This window comes from Crocodylus porosus, unplaced genomic scaffold (assembly GCF_001723895.1).
Source record: "Crocodylus porosus isolate Cpor-Errol unplaced genomic scaffold, CroPor_comp1, whole genome shotgun sequence".
In the NCBI taxonomy this organism is placed as follows: domain Eukaryota; kingdom Metazoa; phylum Chordata; order Crocodylia; family Crocodylidae; genus Crocodylus; species Crocodylus porosus.
The window spans coordinates 38,305,400-38,319,575 of record NW_017728943.1 but is presented as its reverse complement, the minus strand read 5'-3'; the positions used below and the strand labels follow the sequence as shown (position 1 = coordinate 38,319,575).

At 45.0% G+C, this 14,176-nt stretch overlaps 1 protein-coding gene and 1 long non-coding RNA gene across 2 annotated transcripts in view; one reads left to right on the top strand and one right to left on the bottom strand.

Moving 5' to 3' along the window:
• Positions 1–1,907: 1,907 nt before the first annotated feature.
• Positions 1,908–12,077, bottom strand: LOC109319547. The gene is made up of 2 exons (XR_002103542.1): positions 11,993–12,077; positions 1,908–4,836 (listed from the first exon to the last, which is right to left on the bottom strand). It is a non-coding gene; the product is annotated as an uncharacterized LOC109319547 (long non-coding RNA).
• A 1,391-nt stretch (positions 12,078–13,468) lies between these two features.
• Positions 13,469–14,176, top strand: part of LGALSL (galectin like) — a 6,680-nt gene continuing 5,972 nt past the window's right edge. The window contains exons 1-2 of the mRNA XM_019549180.1: positions 13,469–13,575; positions 14,008–14,079. Of these exons, the coding sequence (XP_019404725.1) occupies positions 13,510–13,575; positions 14,008–14,079 (138 nt within the window). The 5' untranslated portion in view covers positions 13,469–13,509. The remainder of the gene's footprint in view (positions 13,576–14,007; positions 14,080–14,176) is intronic.

Here is a 14,176-nt window from a genome sequence, read left to right as displayed (position 1 = left end):
CTTCAGGCTGCGGCCCAGTGCAGGTCAGCTGCCGGTTCAGAAGTCGCCACGGACCAGGAAGCCGTGGCCCCCCAGAGCCAGACAGAGAGGCCACACTCCTTCTACAGGGTCTATGGCAGTGCAGGGTTTGGCCCACCCCTCCGCCCAGGGGGTGGGGATATCCTTACCTGTCTTCTGGACAGAAATTCTGGCCGCGTTCAGCTGTGACGGCTGGGCCATGGTTTGCTGGGCCACAGCCACTTCTAGACCACAGTTTGCCAGGCTGCAGAATAAAAACTTTGGGAAACCCCGGTTTAGATCAAATCACTCAGTGAGCTGGATCCTGCCAGTGGCCACAGGTTGCCAGACCTTGGATTCAAGAATCTCTCGAGGCCTCTTGCAGCCCTGTTTCCTCAGATTTCTAGGAAGTCTCTTTCAAGTAGAGTGACCCTGTAGTAATTTAATATGAATCCACTCAATAGTAAGACCTTTTAGTGCACTCAGGGGACAAAAGGCAGCCAATGAAGAGTGCAACATGTAGGCATCACCGATACTTATGTACAAAAGCCCACAGCATTTGGTGATGAATTTGGGTTCCTGAAATCTTGTGCATATATATATACATATATAGTATGTATGTATGTGTGTGTATATATGTCTCTCTCCATACATAGATATATATGCAGGATAGATATGCACCTTTATAGATTAACTATATATATAACTATATATACACACACACACACACACACACACACACAGTTAATATGTATTAACTCCCAACTCTTAACCTTCCAACTCTGACTCTGTCTTTTTAATATATATATTTATAGTTAATATATGGTCCCTTAGTCTGAATCCAGTCAGAAGGCAGGGTAGATATGCACCTTTATAGATTAACTAAATCCATAAATATATATTTATTTAGTTAATCTATAAAGGTGCATATCTACCCTGCCTTCTGACTGGCTTCAGACTAACACTTCTAACTACCTCTCTCAAAAGCCCTTGAGCCATGAATCTTCCATGTTTCATAATAGCTATAATACTGTATTGCCAAAACCAGGCTTTCAGAAACATGGGTCGGCCATGGGAATTCATAAGATTCATAAGCTTGAAATATCATGTTTTTAAAAAACCCTATAAATAGTGCATTCTTTTTACTTGCTTTCCAATTCTGAGCCATTAGATAATTATATTTTCAGAGTTTTCTCTACATCCACAGTAGCAAAAAATCCCTTTTTGGGAAAACATTTATAAAAAAAATTGGAAGAAAATTTGGGGAAAAAAATGTGTGTTATGAAATGGCATGACACCTAAAATGAGGCTTTAAAAAGAGCATCAAATATGATGATAATGGTGATGAAACTGTGATAACACAGTACTCTTTAAAGGAAGCTCCAAATAAAACTTACTGTGGTAAACCATCCTTGAAGCCACAGTTACTTATTTCATCATCTCTGGATCTCTGAGTTCCCATCAGACCTTTGCAACTGTTAAATCTACCTGCCTCATGTAGTTAAAGTGATGAAGGTTGGTGTAGGAGAGCTTTGAAGATATAAAATCCCTTGCTCATTATTAGTATTCAATCAGAAGCTCATCCCATTTCTGGTGTGCTTGTATGGATATATCTGTGGTTCAGAATGCTGTCTTCCATTTACTACACAAGGTACAGAATAAAATAAATATTCTATAACACAAAAGGACATCCTAACTAGGGATTAATAGCAGTCATGTGTGACAATAAATGATTTAACCACCAGACCCATTTTTTTGGTCCCAGAATTGGTCCCAGAATTTGTTTGGTCCCAGTTAGTGAGAGGTCCAGAGGACTGATTTCCATCATGCACATAAAGAGAGTGTGAATATGTGAATCGAGATCCAGAACAAAACCTTTCAGTGAGCAATAAGAACTATCTCACAGTTTTAAATTAAAGATGATTTTTATCTAAAATAATAAAATGCTCAGTAAAATGTCAACCAAAAAAGGAAAAATAAGCCAGAAGCTGCTGCTGAGTAGATCCAGGGTTCTTTCATCCATCTGGGAAAAAGGAATAGAAGTAACGTGAAAATACACAGCCATGCCCTTCCTGTCCTCTTTGTACTGACACTCTGTCATGTATACCATGTAGGAGGGAGTGGGAGTGTGTTATCTATGAACATAGCAAATGGTATGTGACATGTGGAGCAGTTACCACCTTAATCCACTTTAGCAGTGACACACAAAATCTGATGAACCCAGATTATATCCTGGACTATTACAACCAGATCTCTAGAGAAAAATACAGCACTTCAACTCTTCTCTCAAAGCCAAATGCAGTCCTTCCTCCAGAATGCTCACTTAATGCTGTTATTGTATGAAATATGCAATCATGTAGTTAATAAGACTTTCTCTGAAATAGCTTGTCCCTGTCGCATGGACCCTGGGCCAGATCAGGAATGGCAGTTCCTAAGGGATTGTCTTAACCAATGTTATCCTAATAGGTGGAAGGAGAAAAAGGCCCGGGGTGAGTCACTAAGGAAGTATACCAAGCGATATAGCAAAAATATATAAGGATAAAATCAGGAAAGCAAAGGTGAAAAATGAGATGCAACTGGCAAGAAAGGTCAGACAGAAAAGAAAGACTAGGGAAACTGTAGATCCAATGTTCAATGTTGTGGGTATGCTATTAATGGAAGATACAAAGAAAGCAGAGCTGGCACCTGACTACTTCCAAAAAGAAAACAAAGCATCCTCCCCCCTCCAATCAGACAACTAACCAAATGTATATAAACAAAGAAGGGAAAGGGCTTCAAATAATAATAAATAAAGAACTTTTGACAAGTTTGAATCCATTTGAATTAGCAAGCCCTGGTGACATTTATCCCAAGATGCTGCAGAAACTGGCTGTAAAAATCCCAGAGCTATTGGCAATAATATTTACAAAGTCTAGGATGGCAGGTGAAGAGGACTGAAGTAAGGCTAACCTAGTGCTCATCTTTAAAAAGGGCCACAAAGAAGACAATGCAGTTATAAACCAGTCAGCCCAACTTCCAAGAGCAAATTATAACACAGTCTTTTTGTGAAGACCTGAAAGACAAAGGGATGATCACTAGGAGCCTGCATGAATTTATTATGGGTAAATCATACCCAACCGACTTGATTTTGTTTTTGACAGAATAACTAGTTAAGTGGGTGAGGGGAATGCATGAATGAATGACCATCCAACATCTTGACAGATGCAGAGGGGAATACAGTGGTCATAATATACAGACTTTTGTCTTTTGGTACAGTATCACATGAAAAGAGAGTGTGATTATGTGAATAAAGATCCAGAAGAAGGATCCAGATCCTTATAAGTAAATTGTAGAAATGTGGGCTTGATAAAATTATTGTGAAGTAGATATGTTCATGGTTGAATAACCATGAGCAAAGAGGAACTGTGAATGGATCCGTGTTGTAAGGGCAGGAAGTCTCAAAGTGGAATTTCACAGGGATTTGTTTTCAGGGCCCAGTGATGTTTAACATCTTTATTAATGACTTTGGTACAGACTGATACAAAACTGGGTGGGAGGTTGCCAACACTTTGGAGAACAGATTTAAAGTTCAAAGGAATCTTGACAAAATGGAGAACTGGGCTATCAATTACTAGATGAAATTCAACAAAGGCAAGTGTAAGGTGTGACACACAAGAGAAAGAAAGTCAAATGCAAATGTACAAAATTTGGGATAACTAGCTAGGCAGTAGCATACCCACAAAAGAGCTGGGGTTATGGTCAATCAGAAGATGAACATGAGTTGGCCATGTGATGCTGTTACAAAAAAATAGCAAAGCAAAAGTATTATATGCAAAACATGGGAGGTAATAATACTACTCTACTTGGTGCTAGTTGGGCCTCAGCCAGAGTATTGTGTCAAGTTCTAAGCACCACAGTTTAAGAAGGATATAGAGACCCTGAAGCATCCAGAAATAAGCAACAAAGATGACAAAGGTTTTAGAAGGCAAGCTGTATACGGAATGATGGGGAGACCTAGATATGGTTAGTCAGGAGAAAAGGAGATTATGGGTGGCAGTCTTCAAATATTTGCACAGCTTCAAATATTAGATAGCAGTCTTCAAATATTTGAAAGGCTGCCAAAAACTGTTGGAGAAATATTGTTCTGCCTTGCCAGAGAGGGCAGGCCACAAGGCAATGGGTTTACACGACAGCAGAGCAGATTCAGATTAAATCTCAGGAAGAACTTCCTATCTAAGTATAGTAATACAAGCAACTTAGGGAAGCTAAGGAACCTCCTCCAGTAAAGGTTTTGAAACAGACTAGCACTTCCTGTATTTGCGCTGGGGGGTTGGCTAAATAACCTTTGAGGTCCCTTCCAACTCTGACTCTATCATTTTATGTTTCATATTTAGTAGCACTTAGTTGTACACCTTGAACATAAGGATTCATCATGTCAGTATGCACCCCAGAGGTACCACTACAACGCAAAAGTTACAAAGGAATGGGCAACATGATAAATGGGCCATCCTTCTATAGCAGAACCTTGCTGTTATTCAGGTCTGGTGGAAAACAGAAACATTGCAGCAGGATGCAGCCCCCCAGAGAGTCCACCACCCCTCTACTGACTCCAGGCTCAGAAACAGATGTGAATGATCACTACTGAAGACAAACATTTCACTCAGGTCCATCATACCAGTTCACAGTGAATTGTTCTGCTGTTGAAATCTTCAGATCGACACTGGATGCCTTTCAGAAAGAAATACTATTATCGACATAAGTTATGGGGCTCAATACAGAAGTAACTGAATGAAATTCCCTCGCCCATGTTATACAGCAGGCTACATTGGAGAGTCCAATGGTCCCTTTTGGCTTTGAAACCTATAAATTAATGAAAACAGAAGATCAGAAAACTCATTTATAGTCTATGCTGCTCACAACATACTGGAAACCCTGCTACAACTTCTGGCTTTTTGTAATCAAGGCAAAAAGTTTTCACTAACATAGCAAATACATTGCCAACTAATGCTGAACAGTAGCTCATTATAAATAAATCTCTTACCCGTGGACTATTTTGTATCCATGTACTCCCTTGTCCAGCCTAGTATATGAAAAAGCTATTAAAGCCAGAGCATCTCCTACTCTCTTCTTACAGACAGTCGCTGTCCTTCTTCCAAAATTGTTCTGCTGTTTGGGGGTGTGTATGGGCAGATGCACATATGATGGGAGGAGTTCCCATGATATCTAAACGTGATATGTGGGAACATCCTTCTCAATAAATACTGTGCAAGAGCACAGGCATTTGCAGCACTGACAGTATTGGAGCGGCATTTTCACAGGTGCTTGTGGACTTCTAGTATGCTGTGTCCTACAGGGAATGTGAGGACCTTCAGCATCCTGGCATAACGGGACCTTGCACTATCCGCCATATATGATGAAAGAGTCAGGACCCACAGACATGGGCAGATGTAAGATTCTGAAAAGGGAGTTGCAGATAGTGTGGGGTACCATATAACACAATACATTTTTATCCAATGAAAAGGAAACTAGAAGCTTTCCTAAAAACCCAAGGGCTATCTTGTTTCCTAAAAACCCAAGGACTATATTATTCAGTTTAAGATTGAAGCAAAAACAAGTATATCTCTATTAGGCAGTGCATTAATTTTCTATATCAGATATATATACAAATACAACAAACTAGGCAAAAATACTCCAAAGATATTGATTCATTAGTCCTATAGTTAGTCCTGTAGTTATTAGAATTAAGCATACATGTTTTTCAGATTCATAAGGCAAATTCTAGCCTTCTTGAGCATCTGAACAGTGCCTCCAGTGCTTCACTGACAGTTATTTCCATACCTGAATTAATGTTTTAAGTTAGAGTTAGAAACGGTCTGGAGGGCTGTGAAACAGGAGCTACATTGCCAGGAGCAGAATTGCAGAAGAAAGGCTATCTTGATTAGTGGAACATCAAGACTATTAAAAACAAGAGAGGGTCTTAGAACCTGTGAAATTAACAGTTTAGAAGGAATCGGGTAGATTACAATGAGCCATGAAGTCAATTGACTCTTTCCCTGCTGTCACTGCCAGGCTGTTCAGTTTAAATGCTGGGTGGAGTAGGAACCAAAGTGGGATTCAGCTGCAGTGCTGCACCCCCACCTTCCCACCCCACTCCTGGATCCACCCCTGCCCAGAGACGCTAGGAAAACTTTGTGTCAGCATGGTGTTCTGCACTATTGGAAGACAATGGCCTCACCAAAGCCCTTTCTTTCTGAGGGACTGTGGCACTGCCACAGCACTAATTCCTTGTTGACTGGAGCCATTACCAGCACAAAGACACAAGAGAAGAGGAAAGTATGTTTCCCTTATCTTCTCCACCTTGCAAAACAGCACATTATGTAACAACACACAACTAAATTTTGGCCTCTCAGATCCTTCCCTGGTGCTAAGTTCTAACCCCAGTTATTTGCTATGACAGGTTTCCCCTGAGTTACACACCTGGGGATGAAGTATGAGGGATCCTGACAGAGGCATAATGATACTGTGAAAGCTTTACCATGCAGTCATTCTTTCGAGCTATTTCACATTTATAACCTAATAAAAAGAGCTTGGCTCCAACCATGATTTGCTCAGTCAAACTTATTACCTGACTTTTTCCTTTATTTTACCTGTAGCTCAGGTTTCCCCAGTTGTTACTAAGCAAGAGCCCTCATTCCTTTCCACCCTGAAACCAAAGCGAGCTTCCATGAAACCAGCAAACACCTCACATCTTCCCAGCACTTTCAGAAAAAAACTCAAAGACAATACATATCCGTCTATAAACAGGCAAATGAACACAGTGATGTCAGATATAATGAGGGGAGACACGCACAGTAATTACACCACACCAAAATTGCAGCCATGCTGCATTCCTTTTCAGTGAAGGGCAGCTAAAAAATAGATACACCTATTTAAATCATCAAAGGGTGTGGCAGGAAGAGACAAGGCAAGCCAAGGAGGGTTAAGCTAAGGTGTTTGAAGAGCTGGAGGCCCAAAGTCTGGGCTGAAGGGATGCTAAACTGTCCTGAATGTCATTCATGCCAGGCCACTTCCTGGTTGTCTTTATTATAATTTATATAAAAAATTCTTGTAGTTCTATGGTAGCACCTACAGGGCATGAACTGGGGCTTCCCATCTGGCTGAGAGCTGTATCAACATGGAACCAAAAGGCAGTACCTACCCAAGGTCCTTTATGCCTCATAAGTTTCCATTCTCCCAGTAGAGATACTCGTTCTGGGCCAAAACCTACTCACTTTGGTACAGTTGCTGCAGTCAGGTCTCCAAGATCAAACCCTTGCATCTACACAGAGCCCTGTTGATTTCAGCCAATGCCCTCTTCAACAGAGGAGTTATTAGGACTGTTCAGGTAAGGTGAGCATATTTAGCTCACAATTGTGTTCTGTGGAAGACCCACTGTTGTGGACTGGATTGCAGCATTCCCTGCTTCCCTGCAGAGAGGGGGCATTGTGCTCTCTCCAGAGTAGTTGTGACTCAGGAAAGCATGCCATCTCCTGGGCTTTGTTACATGCATAACCAGCGAGCTAACCTACAGCACATGACTCCCTAGGTTTCTGGTGCCACAGTGGTGCAAGAGGAGAAGTTTGGACTGCAAGTGAAAGGCATACCCTTACAGGTCCTTAAAAATGTAGGAAACTCATTCCTAATTAGAACCCCATAGTGTGGGCTGCTTCAACTAACCCTTCCAGGCCTCAGAGAACAAGGCTTCATTTATTCCATGTTCTGTAAACAAGCCAAAACAGATGGAGTGTAAGACAGTGGAATGGGCCAAGTTTTGTTATTTAATTATTCAGTAACGAAATTACAAACAGCAAAGTTGTCATAATGACCACACTCCCTCCTAGAACTAAAACCTTTCAAGTGTTGGCCTGAATGATTTCATTGCGTGATTTTAAATTGCTCTCCAGAATCTAATTTCAGAGGCTCTTTCTCTCTACAATGTGGGTAAGATAATGAGCAGTGAAGTACTTCACAGAATAGCAGTTCTTTGAGCACCATGTAATAATACGACTTTACTAAATGGAATAAAACCTTTAGTTTATCAAACTTCAGGGCAAAGTTCTGCTCTCTTAGACTGGTACATAATAGGAAACAGAGACTGGCACCAAATACGGTCTGAAAAAAACATAACATTAATTCTGATCAACACTTCTATTTAATTATCTTGTGACTATTTAAATGCATTAAACTTACCACAAAGCCAATAATGTTCCCTGTGTGATGGTATCATGATAGTGCCTTATTTATAAGTTCAAGTTCCTAGCATGGGTTTTACAAGTGTGTTTTTTCCATGCTGTAACTGGTGGCATGGACATGTATAATGGCCTAGACTTCACTCCTACACTAAGGGTGTGTCTACACATGATGCTACATCACTGTAGTGATGCACTAAGGCAATGCAGCATCCATGGGTGTCTACACATGACTAACAGCTACTTCACCACAGTGGCACACTCCCCTTTTATAGTGGGCCACTATGGCAAAGTAGCTGCTAAAAATAATCTTGTACCATGTGTACGATGTAGTACAGACAGTAAACTTACAGTTTAGTACTTTTGAAAATACTAAAGCACAGCACAGTAACAAAGTTGCAAGTAGATTGGCCCTGAAGGAGTCCTATCAGGGAGCCAGTAATGACTTTCTGATTCTTTGTGCCAATCTGTACTGGTTCAACTTGAGAAAACTTCAGAAGTACTGAGCTCTTGATTTTTAATTGAGGAAAGGAACAGGAGCTAAGCATCCCTGCCATTCTGGAGGGCTACTAACCTCTTGATTTCTAATGGAGCTGGAGGTATTAAGAACATCTGAAAATCCAACCCAAGATGTCTCAGGCTGGTCATTCAAAAAAGAAAGCATCCACTATCAACATCCAATATTGACAAAAACATTGTTCTTGACAATGCTGGTCCAAGAATCTTAATATTTGCACAATATTTTCTGGTCCTCACCAGACTCCTAATATCTTGAGGTGAAGAAAGATTAGGCAGAGTGAATATTATTGTCATGCTGTCTTTGGCATTTTCCATAGGCCTATCACCTTGGTATCTGGAAACCAAAAAAATACCAGTACTCAGCATTACAACAGCAATTCATACACTTTAACAAATTTATACACTTTAACAAATTAATCTAACTACAGTAATCTCTCTATTAAGGCAGGCAGGAGATATTTACCACCCCATCTTCGCATGCAGGAAAGCTGAAGCATAGAGAGGTGGAGTGATGTACCCCAAATTCACAAAGCCAGGATCAGAAGTGAGGTCCCTTCACTCCAAGTCAGGAACCATGATGCTATAGTGATGGGTGTGGTACAACAACTTGAATAGATCACAAAATACCCCACATTCAGTGAGCATATTACACTGCTCATATTAGTCCTGACAAAAATTATGTTCATCTGTCCACCTTCCTGCTACCAAATCCTAGCTGGGTGAAAAGTCTTCCATAAATCCCAATAGAAGACTGAGCTCATGAATGATGCAGTTACCATACTGTCACAAAGACAAAGCATGGGTGATGCCCAGTAGCCAAGTGGCAGCAGCACTCTGAGCTCTCCCTTCACTTTGCTTGCTGAGGGGATGGGGGAGTTGCCTGTCTCTGCAGTGCTGGGCCAGTGACAGAAGGCTTCCCTGTCCCCTCAGTCCTGTCACTGCCCATGCAGCACATGCCCCAGCTGGCTCCCCCTCCCTGCCCATGCTGGGGGGAGCCAAGAGCTGAACAGCACCAGGACTGTCTCTCTGCACCCTGGTCCTGGCACTGCTTACCCCCCCCAGTTCCAGTGCTGCTTACCACTTACCCCCCACCCTATGGCTCCCCCCAGTCCCAGAGTTGCTCAGCTCCCAGATCCCCCCAGGCATGGACGGGGAACAGGCTACAACTGGGGCATGCACTGTGTGGGCAGAGGCTGAGGGGACAGGGAAGCTCTCTGTTCCTGGCTTGCTGCTATAGGAACAGAGAGCTCCCCCATCCCCTCAGCAAGCAAATCAAGGGGATAGTTCAGGGTGCTGCTGCTACTCGGCCATGGCACATTGCCCCAAGCCAGTGCCACTGAGCTGGGCTGCCATCCCAAGATCCGCACCAGAGCCATGGACAGCTCTCACACCTCTAGCCCCTGTGGCCCCCTGCTGCCTAGGCTGACCAGGAGCAAATTGTTCCTAGTCAGCATCTACACATGTATTTCTGCACAACAGCTAATGTACAGTTAATCTAATACCTGTATTTCTTGGTACTAGCAAACAGCGCATTAGCCTAATTTACTGCACAGTAAATCCCACACATGCATAGACAATAATGCTTTACTGTGTGTTAGATTAGTCTAACACGCAGTAAAGTGTTTTGTGCAGAAGAATGTTCCCCTTATAGCATCACATTTCATACATAAGGTGAGTATAGCTAACCAGGTGTGATCTTTTTGTAATGGGCAATAATCAATTAGCCTAAGTCATTGTGATGTTTGTTGTAAGGAATTCAAAGGATTTACTACATGGCAGGGGAAAGAGACTGCAGATCTTAGTGCCATTAAATAGTTTTGCCTCAATAAGGACTGATAAATCAGGCTCTAAATATATAAAATAATTTAAAGTCCTTAATGGTAAAATGTATAGAAACATAGTGAAATGCATTAGTTTACTGAAAATATGCATCAGAGAATCATCATTATAAATTGGATCATCATTATAAACTGGGTCCCAGAATAATTCTGAATTGAGACAAGGAAAAGTACTCCTGCCCACCACCCTCCAAAGACAGCCAAATCAGGGTCAGTAAATCTGTCAGAGAAAAGCCAAACTTAAGGATGTCAGAGCCAGCTTCTCCTCCTACCACGGACAATAGGTAAACTCTGACTTTAAGAAAGGCAAATGTGATCCCAAAACTTAAGATCATAGGAAAGTAGGGCTGAAAGGGACCTCAGGAAGTCATCTAGTCCAGCCCCTGCTCAAGGAAGTTTCATTTCTGACTACACCATCTCCTCCAAGTGTCTGTCTAACCCACTCTTGAAAACTTCTAAGGATAGAAATTCTACAATTTCACTAGGTAGGTAGGTTGCTCCAATGCTTGACCACTCTCATATTTAGGAAGTTCTTCCTAATCTCCATCCTAAATTTCCCCAGCTGGAGCTTGAGGTCATTGCTCCTGGTTCTGTTCCCTATGGCCACAGAGAAAAAGCCTATCTCCATCCTCTTTATAATTACTCTTGAGGTATTTGAAGACTGTTATCCAATCCCCCTGAAGTCATCTTTTCTCCAGACCAAATAACCTTAGCTCTTTCAGGCTTTCCTCATAAGTCTTGTCTCCCAGACCCCCAATCATTTGTGTTGCTCTGTACTGGACTCTTTCCAAACTGTCCACATCTTTCTTGAAGTGAAGTGTGGAGCCTAAAAGGGAACACAGTACTCCAGGGGAGGCCTCACCAGTGCTGAATGGAATAGAAGAAATACATGGGAACAGGGGCCTTTCCTTTTCAGAGGGGAGAAGTATTTTTCCTTGTCTCAATTCAGAATTATTCTGGGGCCCAGAATAATCCTGTCCCTGGGAAGAGGGCAGGGATTAATGATCACTCTTGCCCATGGAGATGGAGGACATGCTTCTGGCAGGTCTGTAGGCTCCCAGCCCTTTTGATGTCAACTCTGAGACTCAGTTTTGCCACCCATGCACCTGCAAAGCCAACTATTTACAAACCAAATGGCTGTTTGAGCAGAATGAACAGTCTCCTTAAACTCAATTGCTCCTGGCTTTTAAAGCAATCCCCTTCAACCCCTGGCACCCTGGGTGCCCAGTCAGGGCTTAGCCCCAAGTTCCAACATTCCTGGAGAGGAACCACTACAGCCCTACAGCCACACCATAAGCCTATCGCCTCCTTCCACAAAGTCACTCAATGTGGAGCAAGCAGCCAAGCCTTGTCTGGGACTGGAGAAGGGGCTCACTCAGTGCTGTTGCCTCCAAGGCCTTGATAAGTCCTAGTTCTTCTGCTGTCTCCTACCTCTGGGTCTCAGCAGGTGAGGAATCAGAGACAATGAGGGTTGGAAGGGGCCTCAGGAGGCCATCTAGTCCAATGTTTCTCAACCTGTGGGTTGTAACCCAAAAGTGGGTCATGAAAATATATGAAAGGGTTGCGAAGAAACTCTAAAAATGGATCAACAAACTTTAAAATGGATTCTCCTTTAAAGAAGAAAAATGTGAGAAACTGTGGCTTTTCCCTTGCAGGCTGGCTGAGTTCCTCTCTGAGGGGCTGCTTGCGTCCCCCACACACGCACTGGGAGGCTGCAGGCAGGGGACAGCTGGTTGGGAGTGGGGGGCACTGGGTTGGGACTGCCCATCCATGTCTACAAATGGGTCCTGGGTCAAAAAAACGTTGAGAAGCACTGATCTAATCCAACCCCCTGCTCAAAGCAGGACCATCCCCAACTAGATCATCCCAGACAGTGTTTTGTCTAGCCATATCTTAAAAACCTCCAAGGATGGAGAGTCCACCATCTCTTGGAAAGACCCTTCTGGTCTGAGGGCTGGGTTCAAATTGTGGGGGAGCTGGAGGGGAGGAGGCTGAGCCCCCCATATGAAAGGACAGCCCCCCTGTAAGATCTGAAAATCATAACTTGGGAGTGGGTCTCTGATTTTATTAGGGCATCATGATGGCAGTCCAATTTTTTGGACCGGACTAGGGTGGCCATTCATCCAGTTTTATAGACAGTCTGGTTTTCTGGTCCTCTGTCCTCTATCAATATGAAACCGCATGTCTTTATGTCCTCTGTTTCTCACCGCTTGGCGCAACCCGTCCCCTGCCGCCAACACCGCTGTGGCTGTCTGAAGGAGCGCCCCACTCCCGCCGCATGTGGGAGCTCACCACGACCCCCCAGCTGTGGGAGGCATGTGACATTCGTGGTGGTGGGGACAGCTGAGGTACCTCGATGGCCACCCTAGGCTGGACACAGGCATGTGAAACCCTGCAGCTGCCCAGGGCCTAGACAGAAAGGGGGCACGGAAATCATCCAGCTGGACCCGATGATCTCATGAGGTCCCTTTCAGCCCCAAATGTCTATGAAATCTATGAAATGGTCATTTTTAAATGATTATGATCATTTCTCTCTGGCGAAGTGGGGGCGCCAGGGGTGTAGGTATGGTGCTGCCCCTCGGAGTCAAAGTGCCATTCAAACCCTGTCTGAGGGGCATCGGCGGGGGTGCCCCCCCAGCACAGGGCCACCCGCGGGGCCGCGGGGGGAGGCTAGAAACCCGGCTTGAGGCGGGGGGCAGAGGAGGTGAGCAGGGAGACCAGACCAGGGGGTGGCGGGCCGGCCCCTCCTGCCAGGGCTGCGAGGCAGTGCAAGAAGGCGCCGCGCCGCGCCGCGCCCCGCCCTGCCGGGCTCCCTCGCCCGCCCTGCGGGGCGCAGGTGAGCCCGTGTCCTGCCCTGCCCGTGCCCAGCCGGGCTGCGACCTGCTCTTCCTTCTCTTCCTCCTCCTCCTGCCTCCTCCTCCCCCTCCCCTCCCTCCCCAGTCCAGCTGATGCAGGCGGCACCGCTGCACGGTTTCAGCAAGATGGCGGGATCGGTGGCGGAGCGGGACGCGGTGGTGAGTGACCCCGGGGCCGGGCCTGCCCCCCGCCGGCTGCCGGCGGCACCCGGGAGCCCGCCCCGCCGCCCGGCCCCGGGCTCCCCCCGTGCGGCCCCGGCAGCACCTGCAGCCGCCTCTCCCTCCCTCCCTCCATGCAGGCTGCCAGGCTGAGGGAGGGCGCCCCCCTGCCACCCTCGGCCCCTTACTCAGGCCCTCCGCCGCTCGCCGGGCACTGGGGGAGGGCAGGCGGCACCCAGGAGTGACACGCCGGCAGGGCACAGCCCTGGCTGCCAAGTTCAGGGGCAAAGGGGAGCAGCAGCGCCTTTTGTTGGGTACAGGAGGCAGGAGGGCCTGGAAATGAGCAGGCTGTGCCACTTGCTGTGGGCAGCCTACCCCAGGCACTGGCGCGGCAGTCACTCTGTCTCAGTGCCTCTTTTGTTTCGTCCTTAGAAAATCGAGGATGGGCATTTAAACAACTCCTTGGGATCCCCTGTGCAAGCGGATGTGTATTTTCCACGGCTGGTAAATGGTTTCATTCATGTCTCCCTCCCCTCCCTGCCCTGTCAGTCTTGATTGGGCCCAGTCGGCTGTCAGGATTTGGAGTTGCTTGCTCTGATGC